Source organism: Micropterus salmoides, unplaced genomic scaffold, assembly GCF_014851395.1.
Source record: "Micropterus salmoides isolate LMB-PRFRI ecotype aquatic unplaced genomic scaffold, ASM1485139v1 Ms_hic_scaffold_8, whole genome shotgun sequence".
NCBI lineage: Eukaryota > Metazoa > Chordata > Actinopteri > Centrarchiformes > Centrarchidae > Micropterus > Micropterus salmoides.
The window spans coordinates 15,941,965-15,964,948 of record NW_024044570.1 but is presented as its reverse complement, the minus strand read 5'-3'; the positions used below and the strand labels follow the sequence as shown (position 1 = coordinate 15,964,948).

Sequence of the window (22,984 nt, the reverse complement as noted above, 5' to 3'; positions counted from 1 at the left end):
GAACCTTGTAATTCTGAGGAGATATTGATGGCTGCAAGTCAGCTGCCTAATTAATTCAGATATTGATCCAGCGACCGTGCCTTTTGACAATGACCCTCCCATCTCATTCAATAGCAACACAATGGGCTTCAGCTGTGAGATCAGCCATGCTGTATCAGCAAAACACCCGTCCACTGGTACAGGTAAATGCAGTCGTCACATTCAGACTGGGAAATGTGTTGTGCCTTCCAAAAGCTGTAACTTGTTATTCTCAACAATGTCTATGAATGGTTGTGCAATGATTTTAAGGGATCGCTGCCACAAACATGAATCTCAATACTCAATATCCACATTATCCAATCAAATGAGGAGAGAGTAGTGTAATGATGTATTGATTAGAGCTAACTATTGATTTAATCATTTAAAGCCTTATAATTATAATTCAAGACTCAAAACCAACAGTCAGATTAATAGCATCCCATAATGTGTTGACTCAATAGATTAGATTTTCAAATTATTTTATTAATGATTTTATATTCAGGAGAAACACATGCATCTAATATTATGTTCTTGATTGGTAAACACACTTAGCCTATGTTGTATTTGATTGGTAATAAATGGTTTTTAACTAGTTGTACTGTGTTCAGTCATGTAACAGCTGGCACACATGAAAACAAATGCTGATATTTTGTTTCTCTGGACACAAAAAACGTCATAAAACTTCAACTGGTGATTTTAATTGTGGAAAGGATGGCAAGATGTCAGTGCCTAAAATAAACAAATGAGTGAGTGAATAATCTGTATTGCTGCTTCACTTTATCTATAGTTTTAGATTCTTTGGCTGCTGATATGTTGTATACAAACAGGAACCATAATCCCGTATTGCTTGTGAAATCTGTCGACTCACGTTGCAAAATGTTGTGGTGTGGAGGCCGAGGTTACCGCTGGGCTCCACATGGCTTAAGGTTAGGCCATGATCAATAGGGTTAAGGTCATTAGCATGTTATGAATAACAGGAGGCCCTGGGAAAGCAGAGCAGCGGACCAACGAACTGGGCTCCAATTGGCTGGAGCTTGTCTCTAGTAGAGGCCACCCCCACACTGACCTTAGAGGTCACTTGAAGAGCTAATGACCTCTAACCTTAAGCCAAGAGCGTGATGGAAAGGATTTGCATAGAGCTGACTGCTAAAATATTAAAATGTTTGGTGCTGTGACCAAATACAAATAAACATCAGTATTTAGCATAATGTTTGGAAAAATCTATACCCTCATGTCATAAACTGAGGATAGTCCACTTTTGTACTGGAAATAGAACCTATAGAGGTTTCTTTTCTAAAAGTTTGCAAGTGACTACTGGCAATGACACCTAATGTAGAAATAGTTCTGCTAATAAATCAATCAACTCAACTATTAATGCCTAAAATTACACCGATATTTTTAAACTACAAGGACTACTTAGTCCTGTACAGTTACTTTCTTTCATGCTTGGAAGCATATTTTTATTTACTGCAATAAAATACAAAATTACCAGCACATAAACACACAAGAACATTCTTTAAAAAAGTTTATTGGCTTTTAAAACCACTTTAAAAATCTCACCAGTGAGTACTTTCCATTGAAAAAAGAAACAACGCGTTTGCAATATTAACAAGCTACTGTACATTAAGCAGTACACCAGACAACACCACAGAGGAGGGTTTTTTTTTACTGGTAGAAATGGACAAGATAGTCAAACAGAGTTGGTTCTGGGTCAGTCAAAGGTAAAGAATCAGAGTCACTGCTTGATGGAGCTCCTGTACTCATAAAGAGGTGCATTTCCTTCATTCAAATTCAAATATCAGTGCCTTATTGTTAAAGAAAAAAACAAGAGAAAATGTTAAATTTCTTCAAAAATGCATTTTGCAAAACAAGAATATGTAAAATTGACAGAAAACAGTCATTAACATAGAACAACATTAACTTAGTAAACAGCACACAACAAAAGTAATGTAACTTATGAAACTAGCACTGCCAGTCTGGTTAACAGAACCTGCCCAAATCACAGAAGACAGTGGTTACCAAGAATACAAAGTACAACAGAAGTCATCACACATGCGTGCGTACAATCATTTATCAACATAATGAGCATGTAGGTTTTAAAAGGTTATTTAACTTTTTTCCCTCAATGCTTTATATTCTCATGTATGAGAATGAGTAAGAAATGTGTATCTCACTGAGATTAATGCACATTTTGCTACAAGACAATTAGTCATTTTCTGACAGATAGTTAATTTCCCTACTCATCTTTGTCATAAAAAATATTTTTTTTCTTTTTTTTGTGGGCATCCATCATTACATTTGTCCATAAAGATATGGCAAAGCCATGTGTCATAAAAATTTAGTGCAATAATGTGAACCTCCAAAGTTTGTTGAAACATGAGTAATCGTTTTTTTCCAGTGTCTGCTGAAAGGCTTTGAGCACAATGTCTGTCACAGAGATGTTTGCAACCAGCTAACAGTATCACAACTTTTTTTCTCAATATACCATGCTATTGATCCTGCTCAAAGCACACATCACTTCTGCAACCGCAGAGACCTATTATCTTTGAATAGAAAAAAAGTAAAATAAAATCAGCAAGCGAGACCAGACAGCATTACTTTTACGACACACTGAGCCAGAAATGTAACACACAACATAGAGCATCTTGCCGACTATAGATCTGTTAAGCTTTTTTTTCTTTTAAATGGCACATACTTAGCTAGAATAATGGCCATAATATAGTGTCTTGATACATCAAATCTCTATGTATCTATTCTATTTACAGATGGAGCTTAAACAAGACTTATACAACATTGACAATAGCCAAAATCTCAAGCAAGCATCCTACTGTATCACAAAGCCTACCTGGCTAGCAGTGATGGTTTCAACATGCTTTCAGGTCCATGGTTACCTTTAAAACATAGGACAGTGACCATTTCACAAATTTACATACTGTACATAAGATTTATGCAACTTAATCCTTTTCCTCAAACGCAATAACACGTTATATCTCCGAGGCTGCCCGTTTCCCGTTGTTGTTAATGTGTATAAGGAGTGTCTCTATGTGTAATAATCTCTTATGTTATTCAAACAGATCATCTTTGGTATGGAAATAAGGCTGGATTCTCCGCGAACATAATAATTTCATTACCTCTTGATCTCAAGATGACATCAAAACATACATGTCAACCTCTAGCCTTCGATGTAACTAAGCCTTCTCCATACCATTGATATTCTTATCCAAGCTGGGAGTATAGCATGCCAAAAAAAATCTCATGACTGAAAGTGTGCCTGCCATGGTTTTCATGAAATGACAGCATATTGAATTCCTCTAAATCCATTGCTGATAAGGACACACACAGTGTAGTTGTTAGCCTATACTATACACATCTATATCGTAACACAGCAAAATAAAAACAATAAGAAATAGTACTGAAAATATCAGAGTAACAGCTGCCTTGATATGACGAAGCTCTGGATGGTTCAGAAGATTCTTAACATTATACTATATACAGTCTCTCTAAAGATGGCATAAGGCCTTGGACTTTGGGAATAAGGCAGCCAGTTGTTAATTCCTTTCAATGTATAGTCCACAAAGTGGCCTGAATTCCCATCTTCTCCCCACTGATTCATCTACTCCCTTTATAAGATATTAAACAGTACAAGAAGTATAGGCTTTGAGAAAATTTCACTGTTGGACAATGCTCAGATGTGAATCAGTTTCCACTGATTTGGTTTATGATAAAGTATAAAGATTATGTCATAAATTCAGCACCTGGTAGCATAAGATGCTACCCTTTTTAATATTCAGATATGGCAGGCAGATGTACTACAACTATTATGTGCATATACTAAAATCCCAATATTGTCTCCATTTGGTTGAACTTGAATTGCACACTGAAACAGTATACAACCGTATACGTTTTTTGGTCTTTTGTGCCAAATTTCCTAGCCATCTCACTTTCAATAAAGGTGGGGAATGCGATTCTGGGGAAATTCAATACCATGACAACTACCATGATATAGGGTGAACAACAACACAGCAAGTAATGTAACTAATATTGGCTAAGTTGTGGGTTAGCAAACAGCTGCTGCAAAGCTGACAATAAGAGAGGACGAGACGTTCCCAGAGCCAGCACACCAGCTCCAGACAACAATATTCACAACTCTCCTGCTACTATAGCTCACGTCATAACAGCATCTCGTGGCGAACCGGCCACATAAATTATGGGTGGAATGGCTGGAACAGCATTGTGCGGTGGGGTCCGAGCCACTTTGTTTCCCATTTACAGAGCCACGGCTGTGTACAAACCAGATTTTTTTCAGCACACACAAAGGACGAACAGCTAGCGGACCGAGACGATATATTTGCTGAACTATACATGATGTGTATTGGATTAGAATCACATAACCCACCTTTAAGTGTTTGTTAAATACAAATATTGCATTATTGATTGGTTATAACATGGAAGATTATGTTTCTCTTAATGTTCATCCCATACAAACCTGCTCTTTGCAAGTGCATGCTGCCACCAAGTACTCACACTTTTTAACTTGTAATGCTTACATTTCTAATTTTAGATGGGGGAGAAAAGTGGTTAAGTACTGAAACTCCGGGTGACAAATGGAAAAGGAGAGAAGTAACTAAAGGTCAGTAGGAGAGATTTTCTGGTAAGCCTGGCACTTTTAACAGAACGAATGGCAAAGTCCAGACAAATCCCAACAAACTATAGTTTAAAAACAGATATACTACATACGCACCAAACAAACAACAAAGAACAGAAATCATACAGAATAAAAGATAACATTAGCCCAGCATCTCTACTGTAGTAGGCTGGTCTTTGCTTTCTAGCCAGTCAAAACCAGAGTTCACAGTATCACTGCATATCTGCTGAAACAGCGGGTCGTTCTTCAGTTCTTCCAGTGTTGAGTCTTCATATTGTTCCTGTTGTTGATTAGGATCAAACAGCAGGTTGGTGTCCAACGTGTTAAGGTCAGTGATGCTACTGGACAGATCTGAGGTCAGTCTGATGTCATTTGAGAAGTCAGACGCCACGGCATTGAGCTCCGAAGCTACCTGACCCACCAACTGGGAACTGGGGTTGAGGCCATCATCCCCCAACAAGTCCTTGACAGTGTTGTTGAAATCCAGCTGTTGTTGCTCATCCTCCACCTCCTGCTGCTGTGTGCTCTGGAGGAGCAGCTGCGGTTGTGTCTGCACAGGATTCTCCTGGAGCTGCTGCTGCTGCTGGTCTTGCTCACCAGGACCCGCTTGTGCTTGGCTGTCCCCAGTGGAGAAGCTCACCTGTTCTCCACTGCCAGTGGTGAGGTAGCCATGCTGCTGGAGCTCAAAGGCAGCAGGGCTGGAGCTAACAGGCAGCTGGGTCTGGTGAGTAGTTCCTCCAGCAAAGCCAGGAGTGGTCTCCAGGATCTGTGTGAGGTTCATACGGGCCGTGTAGTTAGAGGGGAGGTTGTTTATGCCTAGGCCACGGACAGAATCATCCCCATCAGCTTCCATCTTGCTAAGAAGAACATTGGTGATTTTGGCGGCGTTACTCTGACCCTGCACAGGCAGCATCTCACTCTGCATCATGATATTCAGAGGTACAGATTGGCTACGCTGGACCATACTGTGGACAGAGCTGACCGTCTGGCTGTTGGACAGGATGTTGAGCACCTCAGAGGTGAGGGGGGAGTTAAAGGGTGAAACAACAGCTCGGGTGGTGGTGGTATTTGTGGTGGTTGTTGGGGGCCAGTGTTACCGCTGAAGTTTCTCTGGCGCACTGCAGGGCTAACACTGCGGCAACGGAAAGTACTGGACGCAGATGAGGTTGATGCCTTGTTGTCCAATGGTGCAGGCACAGCAAAACTCTCCTGTTTAGTGGGAGTAGTTACACCTGTTACCAGCTGCTGCTGCTGCTGTTGTTGTTGCTGCTGCTGCACTGGGGAAATGGGGGTCAAACGCCCAAAGTGAGTAGAATCCTGTCTCGACTGAGCCTGAAATGACTGACCGGGAATTGCAAAGGCATGTGGCTTACGAAACTGGTCATCTACCAGATCTTGGTAGCTGGGCAGAATGCCAATGCTATGGTTGGACAAAGGACCTGCAGAGTTGCTGTTGTAGCGGTTGTTGATCCACTCAAGTTTGGCTTTATCAGGGTGTGTTGCCATTGGCCTCTGCATGGGCTTCACAGGGCTGCTGGAGACAATGCTGGCATCATGATAACCTGTGATGCTTGAGTTTATAGGAGTGAATGCAAAAGGGTTCCGGCACTCCACCGGGCTTGGGGGGACGCTGCTGCTGCAATTGGACAAGGGTGTGCTGATGGGGGTGTGGCGACCCATGGTTCCTTCCACAGGGGTGATAGGAGCCATGCGAGAGCAGGGGCTCTCTCTCGTCAAGCTGTGCCCAAGCGTCATTTCAGAAGTGGGGGTGGGTGTCGGGGTTGGAGTGGGTGTTGGAGTGGGAGTTTGGACAGGAGTGGTACTGCTGTGGGCAGAGTGATAGAAGGTAGTGCCAGCCTGGTGAGCATTTAGGATAGAGCCTTGATTGCTGGCTGACTGGCCTTGTAAAGACACGTCAACACAGCTATTGAATAGACCCTTCAGCTTCATCTGCTCCTCCATTTGGACTAGCTCCTCAACGATACTGTCCTGGGTCATGTCATCATCATTGAACGGGAAGTAGTCCATGTTGGGCTGAGAACCTGCAAAGTCAACCATCTCCTGCGTGAGGGTGAGCTGGCCTGAGCCCTCGGGGGGTTGAGCTATAATCGAAAGTTGGTCTGTAGGGGCTTGTTTGTGATCTGCTGGTATCTGCTGAGCAAACGCCTGCTTCCGAAGCTCATCAAGCTGTCCCTCCTCCCATATTGTGCTCTTTAAGTCACTCATCACAGAGGCTTCGTGTGCTCCTGAGTTGGCTGGTATGATCTGCTGTAGCAACGCCTGATCAGACGTGTTGTTTCCAGCTGCTCCAGTGCTGGTATCAGTGCTGAGTGAATGGTCTTCTCGTTTCACTACCAAGGCCTGGGGTTTGACAACAGTCTGGGAGCCCTCAGTGTGTGTGATGGGCGAGTCAGAGAGTGCAAGGATCTGTGTGGGCCCTATGGAGGTGTGTTTCACAGTCACTTTGCAGGGGGCACTATCAGGTCTGGCAGGGGTTCCCGGTCTGGGTATCCTCTTCACTGCAGCACTGACTCCAGGTTTGGGATTGTCAACTACAGACAGTGGCTGCTGGGAAATAAACACCCTCTTTACTGGAATCACATGGGACTCCCCGCTCGAGCCTGTACGCTTCCTGGGGCTCTTGGCATCTGAGCAGGGATCCTTCAATGTTGGGGTAACAGTGGAGGAGCCATTGGATGACATGTTGGAGTTCTGATTATCAACAGTCAAGTACAAAGTACTGTCATGGCAGTTACTGTTATTGCTGTCCTGAGTCCCAGCTACAGCTACTGATGTGGGAGGGGGTGTGGGGTCACTTTTTATCCTTGCCCCTTTGTCTGGTCCCAGAGAACACTTAACCAGGAAGCTCGGCTCACTGGCAGCCCTGAACTTTGCCACTCTTTCATCTTTGGCCCCAATAGCAGTTTTCTCTGTGTCATTTCCAGCTTCACACAACATTTTGGTGTCAGTGGAGAGGTTTGGGGTGGAGACTGGGACACCAGGTCTGATTGCTGGAGACTGAGGGGCAACCAAGCTCACAACATGTGGCTGCAGGGAATCGTCCGAAGCAGCTATGGTACTCAGACCCGCCGAGGCTGGACGCACAGTTGCACTGCTGCTGCTGGGAGCCAGGGCGATGGCCGTCATCTTCACCACGTTGACTGAGCTGACGTGGGGGGGTGGGCATCACAGTTTTTATGGGGCTGTTGGTGATGAGCAGGGTGGGGGGTGAGCGCAGCGTGATGGCACTGGTGGCAGAGGGCTTGGGCAGAATTTGGGCGTACCGTGTACCATGTCGTGCTAGCCGATCACCCACAGGACTAGCAGAGATATTCTGGGGAGTTTTGGGGGACTGTTTAAGAGACTGAGTGACCACTTGGAAGTTCACAGGCAACACTTTCCCCTCTGCTGTCCCTACAGGGCTGGGTGAGGTCATTAACTGCCTGCTTCTCTGTACCTGGGAGAAGAATAGTTAGAATATAAAATTACTTTTAGGGACATTAACAATAACATATCCAAGCGTAATAAGTGGGAAAAATTCTGCCACATACCGTGACTGGGCTTGGGACAGCTGCTACTACGATGCCTATGGTGGGCTGAGGGGAGAGCAGAGCAGGGCTGCCACAAGGGATGGTGGGGCCGGGGGTACTGGCCTCTGTTCTCTTGATCTGGGACTCACTGGGGAGGGGTGAGTGGAGCTTCTGCTCCTGCTGCTTCTTCTGGATCTTGCGCTGCAGTTGCTGCTTTGCATCAACAGAGGGAGAGGGCAGGGTCTTCACTTGGGGCTGGAAAGAGTTTGCCTCAGCTGTGGGCACAAACGCAGAGGCTGGGGTTGGTGTCTTCATTCCTGTCGAGAGAAGAAAAAACCCCATAGAATTATAAATAGTAAGGACACAGTATCAGTAAGAGCAAATACATTCAAACCAGGCGTGGCAAGTAGCAAACAGTAGCATCTAGTATTTCAAACTTGCAGTTTAACATTTAAAACCCTAAAACATATAATTGGAAAACCTTCCTATTACCATTGCTAATCTTAAACCATATTGCCCAGCCTTAATGTCATCATCTAATTTATCAGCAAACCAGTGAACTCTGTACACAAGATGAATTTAATCTTTTTTTATTTAGCGGGAGTAAGGTACGTAATTTTCATTCTTCACTGACTGAGAATTTACAGTTTCCAATAAGACCGCATTCTAAGTGAGCACAAAATGGCAACATGAACTGTTGATTCCTTTTGAGGAAACGTAGAAGAATTGTCCTCACTGTTGGGATTACATTTGGCTACATTTTAGTGATGTACTCAGTGTGGTAATACATTTTCTTAGAATACATAATTTATTTCTAGCATCTTTCAAATTCTAGGGAGTGCACAGACAGCAGACCAGTGGAAGAATTTTTCAGTCCCCTGAAATTATTGATAATCAGGTCGAACAACTTGTTCACCATTGTCTATGTTTAATAAAGTTAATATCTTGTCTTATCTCATCTTATCTTATGTTTATTATCCATAACACTCACACAGATAAAAGTACCATGCCAGCAGATCAGCAGAGAGTTTTACCTGTAGGTGTTCCGGTCATAACAGTGAGCGCAGCCATGGACTTAGTACCAATGTAGTGGCTATTGAGCAGGAAGCGGGCCAGGTCCTCCACGTTGTCAAACTGACGACTCAGGACCTTTTGGGCCCACTCACACACCAGTCCACAGGCTGCAGATCTCATTTCATCTTCAGCGCTCGGGGACTGGCCTGTTGACTCCATCAGCTCACACTACAGTCAGACAGAAAAGAGCAGCAGGTGGATGAGCATCAGACCGTTAAACTAGACATTTACTGTATGTTTTTAAAGTGTTTGCAGTGTAACTTACCCCATCACCTGATTTCTGCAGATCCAGGTTGGGTAAGGACGGCATGTGAACAAAAGCTTTCTTCCTTAACCCGCTATAACAGTATGTGAGAAGGAGTTAAGGTGTCTGAAACATAATCACTCTAAATGTGGAAATCTATATAATATGCCAAATTCTGATTTTGTGTCTATTCTATTCCTCTTATCATCTTCTAGGACCAATCAATAAGTTAAATCTGCCAGAAATTAAACTTAGGTAAAGTAAAGTAATTTTAAGAAACACCTCACAGTCAAATAATAGCTAGCTCTGTGCAAACTCCCACTAATGGTCTGCAATAGTCCTCAGGCAATAGTGGTTTTATTTTTAAGAACTTACCATAGGGCACTGTGTTTGCACACTGACAAAACGCATAAATAAACCAAAGTTGGTTATTTTTGTGGAATCTGTTTTAGTAGTCTTTAGAAACTTAAGATTACTAGAACTTTTGATTATTTTGGAAGGCTGAATTTTTCAGTTGTACATTGTTTATATCGTATACCTCTTCCTGTGCATTATTCATGTTATTAAAATAAAATGAAACAACATTTGCTTTAGTCTTGATGAGAAAAAGTCACAACACTGTGCTGACCAGCTGACTAGGAATTCACACATGGGCAATAAATCACCAGCTCGATTTTTTGGGCTCTTGGACAAATAAAGTTGTTAACAGCAGAACGTTATTTAGCTGAAATTGTCTATCAAGCCATTTGCAAAACAACATTGCTAATAATGTGATTGAATTTCACGAACAACGGGCAAAATAAGCCACGAGTTTTTAAACTTCATTCATAGCTAGAATGTAAAGATTTTGTGCATAATACCTGCCATTTTAGATGATAGTTTAGTATGTTTTCTTCAAATCTTGGCACCTGAATGGTGCCGCTACATATCTGCAATTGGCAAACAGCAACGAACAGTTTGAAGACTGTGTGGACAGCATAAAGAGGAGCACAGAAAAATAAAGGCACAGGAAAACAGGAGGAATTAAAGGATATTTGGATTTGCCCCTCATGCCCAGTCGACGTGCCTTCATGTTAGGAAAGACATTTTCATGATCTTTCCAAAGTCTGCTGCACTCAGTGGGTTGTAGCCGAGATTGTCACAATAGCTCCTGCAAGAGAAGAGAACCCGCCATTAGATTATGTGGTAATACATACTGTAAATTAGTACCCTCTTCGGTTCCCCTTCACCTCCCCTGACCCCTCACACTCACTTGTATTCATCATACACCTCTTGCTTTGGGAGAGAAGTCTCTGGGTGCTCTTCTAGGTGATTCCGAATCCAGTTGAATGCATACATCTGTTGAGTACGGCTTGATGACATGGAACTCTGATCACTGAAATTAGTACATAAAGAAAAATAAATCTGGTGAGGCAGTGTCTTTGACTTGTATGCATCATTTCTTGTAATACAGAAACTTTAATACCATAATCCAGGAGTGGAGGACCCCCTCTCATTCTCAGTCCAAATGGGCAGAATTGGGGGGTTGGGGTGATGAATAGATATGGGGAAACAAATGAAACACAGACAGCTAGGTATAGCAAGAATCTACATACATCAGTGGTTTGCTTCATAATGATAATCAATCATACACCTGAAATGAATGATAAATTTCGTATGAAGAAAAAAAAACCCACTAGTGACCAACGACCCCCCCCCCCAAAAAAAAAGATGTCACAAAGCAAAAATAAAACTTTAAATTCAACTTATTTTTTAGGAGCTATCAGCCTAAACTGTGTCTGGGTATCAGCAGCCAGTGGACAGTGACTTGAATATTTGACAAGCAACGAGACAAGAGTGCCAATAATGTAATGAGAGCCATAACAAAGCAGCTGCATGTGTGCGCACGAGAGAGAGAGGCAAAAAAAGGATAAAAGAGCAAAGTGAAAAACTTGAGTCAAGTGTGTGTCTGTGACATACCTTTTATCATTGCCACTGCTGGGACCAGAAGGCAACTTCAGGTAGAGGTAGAGTTTTTCGATGTCTGTAAACTTCTCAACATCTTGCTGTAAACATTAAAATATCACAAAGGAAAAATAAAACAAAGTAAACTGCAGTCTGGTAGCCTTAAGCTTTTACATATTCCCCAAACAAAATCTATAAATGTATGCTTCATGACAGTAATTTCAAATAGAGAATGAAGAAAGAAGGCGTCTTTGATCAAAAGACTCAAATCAGGCCTAATGTTCAGTCTATTCAGGACAAATAGGTAGAAAATGTAGGCTATTTGCGGCAATTTTAAAATACTATACAGGTATGAAAGCTGCACACAACCTCCTCACTACTGATTCCAACCCAACTGCTTTTCAATTGGTTTCTAAGAATGGACTCATCTTACCTCTTCCTTTTCTATTTGCCTCTTTGTTGCTAGGGGAACGAATACTTGAATGAATGAGGTGAGAGCTGTCAGCCAATGAGCAGTAAATGAAACTGCTATTTACTACACTCCATTGCCACAAGCAGAAGAGTGAATTACCTGTCTGAGTTCCCGCTCTGCTTACACTACGGTTGGATTTTCCTGGCATTCGCATGTATACTACTGCTAACCTAGGCAAACTCAGATGTTTGATTTAATATACATAATTTGATTTTCATGTACAAAATCACAGGTCTCAGATGAAAACACTACCCGTATATATATTCCAGGCTCCATTTCAAAACAACAATGAAGCAGACCTAACATTTAAATCCCAGTATCCAAGGATACAATATTTTACTACTTCATGCTGTTTGAATTGTTCCTGCGCTTGATTGATCCACACATTCCTTTTTGAAACTTGCATCCATACACGCAGGAATAAAGCAGCTTTTTTTAAATTAAGGATGGAGTCTACTTTTTATAACTTTAGGTTTGGGCAATGTGACAATGTATGTTGTTGGACAATTTAAATTTGGCAAGACTGTGCCATCCAGTTATACTGTGGTAGCTTTCCCTTTCTCTGGTTGCATTATGGTTATATTGGATTTATAGAATGGATCTTTGAATGTGATGAAGTATTTTGATATGCCAGGTATTTAATTCACTGGATAATCCAAACAGACACAATATTCAATAATTCCCCCAAATGTTGAAATAAAATTACACAAGTTAAAAAGATACAAGATTGTATCCATTTTTATAATAAGGGGTTTAATTAACAAAGGTGTTATACATATTATCAAGAGTCTGTTCTGATACTCACCAATATGCTGTCCACTTTTGATTGTACAGATTTGCTACAGTGAGAAAGAGAGCAAAAGCCAGAAATGTGAATAAATATGACACAGACCTAAATAACACTGATACATACAAGACTTTATTATTATTTCTTTAAGTTATTTTTTATTTCCCTATTGCCGTGATATTCATTTATCACCTATCACTGTAATATTTTAAAATATTATTTAAAATATCCTTATTTATGATTTTATGTGCTGAAACATGTACTGCGGCACATGCTTTAAAATGTAATTGAAATCAAGATGTGATACATCTGTTATCTATATCTACTAAGATATAACGCTATACAGTAGCTTCAGTTATAGATTTAATTCAAAAATTATTGAATGTACTTTTAGGCCATCAATCTACACACAATGAACCATAATCCAAAAGCAAAAACAGGTTCAAAAATTCTTTTCAAATAAAAAAAAAAAATTATCTAATTTACATAAGATTACAGAGCCTTTATTCAGAACTTTGTGAAAGCCACGTTGGCAGAAATTACATGCTGTCTTCCTGGAAGATCTTAAATGCAGTCAGGTTGAATGTAGAGCGTCAGTGAACCGCCATCTTCAGGTCTCTCCACAGATGTTTTTTGGGGTTCAAGTCAAAGCTTCAGCTGAGCCATTTAGGGACATTCAGAGACATATCCCAAGCCACTCCAGTGTTGTTTTGGCTGTGTGCTTAAGATTGTTGTCATGCTGAATAGTAATTCATCACCATCGGATGACAAGCATTAGGAAGAGTCCTGGTGTTTCTGTACTTCGTCCACTTCACTATGATGGAGCCTGCTGTGCTCCTGGGAAATGGTTTTGCACCCTCACCCAGACATATGCCTCGACACCAATTGATCGTCGAGGACCACAGACAGCTCCTTGGACTCTGTGGATTCGTTTTTGGTCTGAAAAGCCCTGTGAATTGCGAGATCCTCTAAAATCATCTTCAATCATATGAATTTGCCACAGGAGAACAACAATTAAGCTCATGTTGACTGTTGACTCATTCACTACTCACTATACAGTAGGCCCCTTAATAGTTTATTGTAGAGTGAGTCGTAAATTGAGATTTTGACACTTCATGAGTTATCCTCATTTTGCATCATCAACAGGTGTAGTGTCGCACCGTTATAATTTTTCTGTAAAACGCTCTAGGGGGTTGCTGCAGTAGTGTCCATGCCATTGTTCAATTGGCCTTTGTCCCACCACTTATAACTGATAACTAATGACATTAAAAATGGCTCAGAGCAGTGTGACACTATGCACAATAACAGGACCCCAGAATTGAAGTAGCTAAATGGAATTCAGCCATCATTCATTGTATTATTTACACCTGCTTTTTTAATGGTGACATGATAAAAAGTCTCCTGTAAAAATAATTTTTAAAAAGGCCTACTGTATTATTTTTAGGGCACTACATAGCTTATACATTTCAAATTCAAAATTAGGACACAAATCGTATGGACAGACTATTTGATGTGGTAGGGGCTGAAAGGGGATTTCAGACAAGGCCTTATCAGTGATAATCAGGCGCACCAAGGGATATGTAAATGAGAAATATAATTTTCTGAAATGTTTAATAATTTTGCTCAAAAAACCCTCTAAAAACATGTTTTCACTTTGTCATTGTGTGTAGATTGACTGCAAAAAGCTAATTTAATTTGAAATTATAACTATAAACTGTCTGAACTCTTCCCAACGCCATCGTACAGCGTGTAATAACAAGTTAGTATGTTAGATAAGGTAAGAAAATCTGAAGTTTTTTAGATTTTAATCACAATGTACTGCCTGGTGATGGCTATTCAAACTGAAATAATTGAGTATTCATAATTTCAAAGCCACGGTAAGAAAGACACATGTAAAACCTAAACCTTTATCTTCTATTATCATCAACAGCATTAAATCAGTGTGACTGTATCAGAGGAGCCGCATGCTTTGACACCTGTCATCCTGAGCATCAGCACCATCGGTGGGTTTGGTGTCATCTATCACATGGCCTCCTATGGCTCGATGCTAATGATTATAGCTACTGCTGCTGTAAGTAACGCGACATTACCGTGTTATTAATGCACAAACAGGTAGCGGGCAGTGTAGCTTCCCTCGCTGCTAAAGCATTTCGGATAAATATGTCCGGTTAGCTAGGGAGCACTCATGTTATTTCCAGCCGCTTTGTGCAGCACACAGCTCACTGCCACTCCAGAAGCTACATATGCTAATTACGAGGCTACGGCTAGCGAAAAGGACAGTGTGGCTGCTTGAGGATCATTTCCATCCTTACCAAATTGAATTCTTTATTTTGAACTGTAACGCGTTTGCCTCGGGCCCCTGGAGTCCTGGCACCAGCGCTGGAAGAGAGCCTAATCCCGAGGCAGGCTTCTGACCAGGTTGTTGTTGATCATCAGCCATCACGGTGGAGGGGTGGTGGGGGAGCTTTAACAAGTAGGCCTCATCCCCGGCTGTGCAATGCACCGGACCCACCGCTGCTGGAGCGGCTCAGTCAGCTAGGACAGCCCGCTGAATCCACCACAGAGCATGGCTACAAACACTGTGATCTGACCCTCGCAAAACACAAAACTAAACAAAAAATACCACCCGGGAATACAAAAGGCATTTCGCAGAGGTCTCTCTCCTCTGCCGCAAATAGCACGCCTGCAGCAGCCAGCAGCAGCTACAGACGAGCTGCCTGCGTTAAGGTACACGCACGTAGCGCAGACGAGCCCGGAAGTAAGAGGGAGTTAGCCTTCGACATAAAAGAATGCCATTTGCCATGTTTAGAGGATATGTTCACAGTCTGAAAACAATACTCCCATGCCCAGATGTTTATATATAATTTCTGCTGTTTCCCACTGGCCATTAAAAGATCCCTTCCTAACATGCTTACAACGGAAGTACTCCTAATGGGGGACAAAAACCACAGTCCTCGCTCTATGCAAAAATATATTCCAAAATTAATCTGAAGTTAAATGACTCTGAATAAATCAAAACAAGTTGGTGTCTTCCACTGTTACAGTCTTGGACAGAATGCCCTCTTTGTGTTTTACGCAGACAGTGTTTCCCTCAGGATAGTAACACAAGAGGGAATTTCGTGCTGCAGAAGACTCATATTATGAATGTATTTTTGCAGAGAACAAGTACTGTCGATTTTGTACCCCCATCACTTACACTGGGAGCACCTCAGGAATCAGAATCAGAATCAGAATACTTTATTGATCCCCAAGGTTGAAATTCTTTGTTACAGATACTCACAAGGCATACAAGGAATAGAAGTAATAGTAGAAGTTGGTAAAGTAGAGAATATATAAAAATCTGAGAATATAGTAATAAATGATAAATGTGGAAATTTATAGTATTATACAGTATTAACAAAGGTGTAATGATAAATAGTATCATAGAGCAGTATTGTACAGTATTGACAGAAGTGTAATGATAAATAGCAGAAGGGATCTTTTAGGTAGGATTACAGCAAGCAAAAACGTTTTTCATGTACATGTGGGCATGTGAGTATTGTGTTAAGACAGAGTTGATGTTAAACCTATACAGAGTATTTCAGTTTATATTGTTACTTTTTAATAAATCCAATTACGTCAAACTAATTGTCATATAGGGAACCTGGGGCATTTGGTTGGGCAATTTTTCTACATATCAGAGAAAAATATTGGAACTTTTTCTCCTCTATATTTTGTTTAACCGATATAACCTAGATAAACTACTAGTAATTAGAAAATCATCATCAATCAACAACTATTTAGATAATCACTTAATTGTTTAAGAACATTCTCAATGATTCTATCTCCTCCTTCTTGGTCTTCTATTATATTTAATTGTTTGGTTACCCTGTGGTGGTCGGATTAAAGAAGCAATGACAACATAGACAGGATCCAGTCTTGCTTCTATAGTTTTAAAGCTCATTGTATTAATAGTACTTGCTGATAATACTTCTGTAAAGACTATTTTCACATAGCATTGCTACTTTTGCACAAGTAAATCATCTGGTTTGCTTCTTCTGCCACTGGGTGTGCACATGTGGAATTGTATCTGAACATAGACATCATTAGTGTCAAATTGTGGTGGGATGTGGCAGCTCTGGCAAATCTCAAATACTCTCAATAAAATGTAATTTCTGTACAATTCTGTTCTCTCTGTATTTTGTATGCTGCTATAGCTTGCTGTGCTGTGCACCAATGTCATATGTGACTGGAAAAAGACAAGAGACAGAGGTTGGTTGGCTGACATTTCAAGCAAACATGATTAATTTCACCAACCTTATGCTCTCGTCAGACTACTGTCCTTTTTCAACCAATACTCCCAGGAAGTAAAGGAACTCCCGGGAACCAAATTCAGAATCTAAATGTTCAAATCATGTCAAACAAGGACTGTTTCAAATCACAGCTGAAATGATTAGTTGAATAAGTCCATTTAGTTACTTTTTCAAGCAAATATCATAGCATATGTTATCTTATCTTAACCTTTGTTACTGTATCTTGGTCATATATGGTTGTAAACCGAATATCTTTGTTAGTTTGGACAAAGCAACATTTTATATTTTATCTTGGACATTTTATAGACAAAAGGATTAATAAATAATATCAATATCATATCATGAAAAATAATTCTCATGTTACAATAAGAAACATACTCATTAGTTGCAGCCCTATTTGAAAGTAAATCCTTGCGTTTCATTTTCACTGGTAAGATAAATAAACAGGATAAATAAAAAGGAAAGTGTCCACTGGAGTCACAAAATACATAAATACATACATCCCTGTCTCGTTGTTTTCTAAACGTGTGCATGTCATTTTAACAGAGTTTTAATTTTTAAATCCTGACAGGGGTTTCATTGTGTCTCCTGTAACTTGACGCTGGCCTGTGCACTGCAGTTCCGCTGTCAGTCGGCAGGGGTGCTGCTGCAGGAAGCTGGTTGATCAGATAGTGACAATGACGGGTAAACAGCCAGTATGATATCACCTCACCATGTAAACCGGTCATTTACCAGCGCGTGCAATAATCTCGATATCTACCATAATATTTCTATCGAATAATGATTTGATCTGATCCCACTCTCGCTCAAGAAATGCCGAAACACCAAACAGGCTTCATAGCCAGATTGTTCCAAGATTTGTCTTTGCTCATCACACAGTTTACTATTTTTTCCTTCAGCTGAAACCTGAGACACAGCTGGCGGGAAAAAATAACCTGAGAGGATGAATTGGATGGAGACTGTCTGTACCAGGTATATAAATATAACGTTCACTTATGTCGCATCACTAAACCTGCTGTAAATTACGCATGTCCAGTTAGTTTGAATATAATTACTATTTTTAACCAGCAAATAATTACTGATGGTCTATATATGCCCTTTATGAAAATATTAATGTGAAAATTCAAAAAGAACTGAGCCACCAGGTCAAGAAAAACAAGACCCAAATAAATTCTTTCATCATTAATTATTTTATGCTGCCATCTGTTGATGGAAACAGGTAATGTTACTCTACTGCTCCGCTGACACCATGGTCATGAAACATAATGCAAGACAGCAATAGACTCAGACACACATGGGAAAGGCATGTATGTGCAAGTATACAGTAACTTGGATGACTTCATACCTCTCAAGATAAGAATAACAGGAACAAGAAGAAGTAGGGCCACTTGGTTTCTGTTTGTTTGCAGGGCTTGACGTTGCTCTGCTCCAGTTTTGTTTGCACGTGTTGATTTAATGTCTCTTAGCACAGTTTGTGACTGCCTTTCTGTTTGTTCTTTGCAGTGACTACACCTTTTTTCAGTACACATAATTTGATAATGTCATGACATGATATGAAGAGTCAGAGTCCCAAGTCAGACATCACGGTATACAGAAAATAGTTGACTACTGGTTGACTACCTTATCTCACTGTTACAGAGCTAAGTGTGTGTGGGTGTGGGAATGTCTCTGCAGGCACTAATGTTTCTCAATATTGTAACCCCCTTTATATTTTGGATAGCTGTCTCAGTTTTTGTGACAGCACCTATGAAACATTTTGGCCAATATTAATGTTTCACTGACATATCATGATGGCAAAAGCATATACACTCTTATGCACTGATACATTGTGAATGTATGAATGGTAAAGCTTTACATTTTTGCAGCATCTTCAGTAATTTGATCTTACACAATGTAATGATATAAATAAAAGGACGTATTAAAATGCTTGTAATCCAAAAGAGATACACGATGTACTAAAAACTGAGTATTTGCACATTAACAACCCTGGAATATTTTAGAATGAGGAAAATGTATTGGGTCCCCCAATGATTAGTTATTTCTTTGAAACCTGTGTTGGAAAATGTATCCATTGTATTTGTAATTTGTTTTCTGGAAACCCCTTTTGAGTAAAAAAGAAGAGCAGCTTTGTAAAGTTGTAGGATTATATTGTTAATTTTAGTGTGAAAGACAAAGATGCAATTGGCTGTTTTGGGAACAGGAATTGCAAAACATGTTCTCATATACTTAACAGGCAAATGCTTCAATTATGATCAGAGGGCCAAAGTGTCTCCTGTTTATATGCTGGTGTAATTTGATGAAATAGATCTTTTCTTCAGCATTTAGATAGCCCTGAAACATTCTCTGTCTTTCCACAACGTATCACACACATCCATCAAACCTTGTCATTTGCTGGCTTGTTAACAACACCGGAGGTGTGGAACAGTGACACTTCATCTAAATCTCAAGAAAATGTTGTTTCCTTATTAGTCATTGTTTTCTCACTCTATTTTTGACATTCGGTTGCTGGCTATTCTGGACTGATTTATTTCACTGTCAATCTCCTGTCACTTTTGATTTGGGTTGGAAGAGCTCATGTCAGCAGTCTTTGCCCTTGCTCATTCCTCCAAATGTTAAGATTTACACAACACTCCTTCAAAAGTTGCTGCCATTTTTATGGATATTTTAAATACACAGTTACAATTTACAATATCTCCTCACTGTAGCCTACTTAGCTCTGAGTCAGGTGCCGGCGTATGTTGCTTGATTATTAAATCAATCAATCTAAGACAAAATATGACTTTTTAGATGAAATATTTCATATTATGCTGTGCAGTATTTACCAAACACATGTAAGTTAATTTAAAGGGATTACTTGATATACTTAAAATATGAAGACATTTCAATATTCAGAGAAATATATAAAGATAAAGCTGACAAGGACCATCCAGTCTGGATGAAGAGCCCGACAATGCTTTATTTTTTCAGATCATTTTATTTCACTAGAAAGTCATTAAAGCTAATATTCTTTAAATTTTGTTGTTGTAGCCTAAAATATATAGTAGGCACTTATTTCCCTCAGACCCCACTTATTTTGTTCGTTGTGGAGTTTTGATTTCATGACATGCTCCCTGGAAGTCGAGCAGGTCACACATTAGACTGGCAGTGTCCTAAAGCCACCCGTCTCCTCCTTGCATGTTACGCTGAATGTGGGACAGCGAGGTCACCGTGATGGAGAGGTTGGTGAGTCTGGCCCTCACGTGCACCGTGTAGCCATGGCTGCTCCAATCCTCTTACAACCCCCACGTCTTGTAGCACTCAGGCCAGACTATAAGATCAGCTTGCTGTGGTCAGGTCTTATCCCGCATATACAGTAGATCCTCAATACGTTGTCACGCCAGCAGGTATCAAACACCAGAGCCAACCCGCTGACCTCGGTATAGTAGGCCTGTTTGCTTTTAAGATGCATTCACTGACATGTCGTCTAAAGGGAATTATTTACATATTTGCTGTATGAACTGCTTTGGCATAATCAAAATACTGTTTTGGAAATTTAAATTCAAAACATTTAAACTTTTTTACAATACTGGTAAACCAGGAGTTTGAGGTTGAGTTGTGTTTTTCAAGGCCAGACATGTTCTCATCACAGTGACATCATACAGTCGATGTATATAATGTACAGTACAAACCAGACCATTTTTATTTGTATGGTAAAGCACTGCTCAGCACTACTTCTAATTTAGGTGCTCATCCAAGTGATAAGAAAGTAACTAGAGCTGAAATTATTTGTCAATAAGTTCATTGATAGAAAATTAACTGGCAAATATTTTGTTAATAGATCAATTGTTTCAATCATGTTTTAAGCAAAAACACCAAACATTTGATCGTTCCAGCTGTTAAATTGTAAGAATTTGCTTCTTTTTCATTATACATGATAGAAAACTGAATAGCTTTGTGTTTTGGATGTTTTTTTGTTGATATTGCTTAGGAACTTTGGGTTATGTTAAATAACAATAGGAATTTATAGTATTTCCTGAAATTCTATGGGCAAAACAATGAATTGATTAATTGAAAACGAATTTAAATGAATAATGAAACAGAATGTAAGGTATAACCCTAAAAGTAAACAAACAAACTGTCATATTTCTGTAAAAGCGGAACCTATCTGGGTGGAGTCCTGTAAAACTGTGAGAGGCGAAAGTATTCACTGTGTGCTTGCAGTCAGGAAAATGTTTTGTCATTTTACAACGCAAATACTGTCAGCAGATCCAAAAATAACACTGTCAAGGCTTTTGTTCACTTTTCTTTTAGTTTATTAGTTCAGCAGGGTGAAATGTTGGGAGTCCCTGGCTTTGACGTCACTTACACCACCTATCCCAGGCCGGGCTGTTATTGCAGATTTTACACTGTTTTTTTTCTCCTCCTTTTTCTTGGCATCCTGTGGAAGAGCGGATGGGAAATTCTGATGTCATCAACCTTGGCACAGCAGGACAGAGGAGCATGCAGACCCTCAGGGTGCCACGATTGGTGCCCATGTGTTTGTGCCCTGTAGATGGTGAAATAGATGGTGTGGTGCTGCCCGCCTGTGCTGCACCTGCGTCCCAGCATGCTGATTGATCAGTTTGGTCATGTGGAATGTCACCATCTGCTCCCCTGTCCCACTCACCCCTTCTTGTGTGAATGCCAATCACTGGCAGGAAGATAGTTATTTAAGCCATGTCAAATCAGGCGCATGACGATGAGCAATATGCCAACAACACTTGAAATGTGTGTTGCAGGCATCGTATGCACAACAGCGTATCTTACAGTAAAAGGGCAACTGTGACTTCAGACTGCAAAAGGGTATCTTTTACTTTTGTACCTATTGGTTAGCCACGTCAGTATCATTTTTTCCCTTACAGAATATAATCAGAATTTGTGCAACTCTTGTTGCAAAAATTTTATTTGATAATTGAGGCTTGCAATGATTGCGTGTGAGTGTGTTTGTATTTGTTTGCATATAAAAGTCTTTCTATTTCCTGCCTTTTATTTGGAGCACAGCTCCTTATTTATTTCTCCTCCATCCCCTTTGGTTGCTCTTTTTTGGACTCTTAATGGCCAACAACGTATCAGGGGGCCATCAGGAGTGACATTCTTCATTGTAGAGCGTCATAACCAATGACATTTCAACCATGGGAAAATAAAGATATGCAAATTTGAACTCATTAACATTTGCATTACCTGTTTGAATAATCGCACTCTTGACAAGACTGCAATTAACTAAGATTGATGCAAAGTTCAGGGTTAGGGGACTGTATATATTTGCTCTTGGATCATTTACCCAATATGTGTGTGTGTGTGTATTTGAGTGTAATGCCTGATTAGTGTGTCAGATAGGGAAACTGATTTCTGTCAAAAAAAAGGTCATTCAGTAGCCACTGGTGTTCCTAGATTATTATTTTGTTCATTTTGGCCTCAAGACACCTAAATTAAGAACATTGCATCTTTATTACCTGTATCTTAACTTAAAAAGAGAAAAATTATCTATCTTTTCTTAAAAAAGAAAGAAAGAAGGAAAGGTCCACAAATCATTGTTCTGATGAAGATGAAGACACTGACCTCCTAACCCAGTTTACACTTGCGTGGATAGTCAGGATTAGACTTTGACTTTAAGGAGACTGCACGAACAACACAGCTCACCTTCAGACGGATTGAAACCAGCAATACTTTGTTTTTCTGCACTCAGATCAGTTTGTAAAAGTTTCTACCAGCAGTAAGTGCTCTCATTATTGCGGTCCTGTTGTTTAAAAATCAGTTTTCTAATTATTGAGTGGATAGCTTGCTTAACAACATCAGTTCTTTAAATGCAAATATATGTTGATTATTTTTAAAATACACAAACTGTACATTAAAAGTCATACATGGGGAAACTACAGCATACATATAGATAAAGATTTAATATGAATAGATGTTATGGAAAGATTTCAAAGCATTGTTGGTTTGGCCACATTACACACAGT

The 22,984-nt window shown here is 40.1% G+C and overlaps 1 protein-coding gene and 1 long non-coding RNA gene across 2 annotated transcripts; one reads left to right on the top strand and one right to left on the bottom strand.

The window, feature by feature from the left end:
• Positions 1 to 1,530: 1,530 nt before the first annotated feature.
• Positions 1,531 to 15,745, bottom strand: LOC119893877 (DNA-binding protein RFX7). Its single transcript, XM_038706256.1, is given in 13 exon segments — positions 1,531 to 5,753; positions 5,756 to 7,840; positions 7,842 to 8,120; positions 8,215 to 8,510; positions 9,228 to 9,435; positions 9,533 to 9,617; positions 10,546 to 10,600; positions 10,603 to 10,661; positions 10,764 to 10,886; positions 10,977 to 11,015; positions 11,471 to 11,556; positions 12,733 to 12,766; positions 15,027 to 15,745. Coding segments are annotated over 13 exon segments (4,425 nt in total). The 5' UTR covers positions 15,155 to 15,745; the 3' UTR covers positions 1,531 to 4,805.
• A 1,993-nt stretch (positions 15,746 to 17,738) lies between these two features.
• LOC119893205 lies at positions 17,739 to 22,193 on the top strand. The gene is made up of 2 exons (XR_005442778.1): positions 17,739 to 17,978; positions 21,433 to 22,193. It is a non-coding gene; the product is annotated as an uncharacterized LOC119893205 (long non-coding RNA).
• The last annotated feature ends 791 nt before the right edge of the window (positions 22,194 to 22,984 follow it).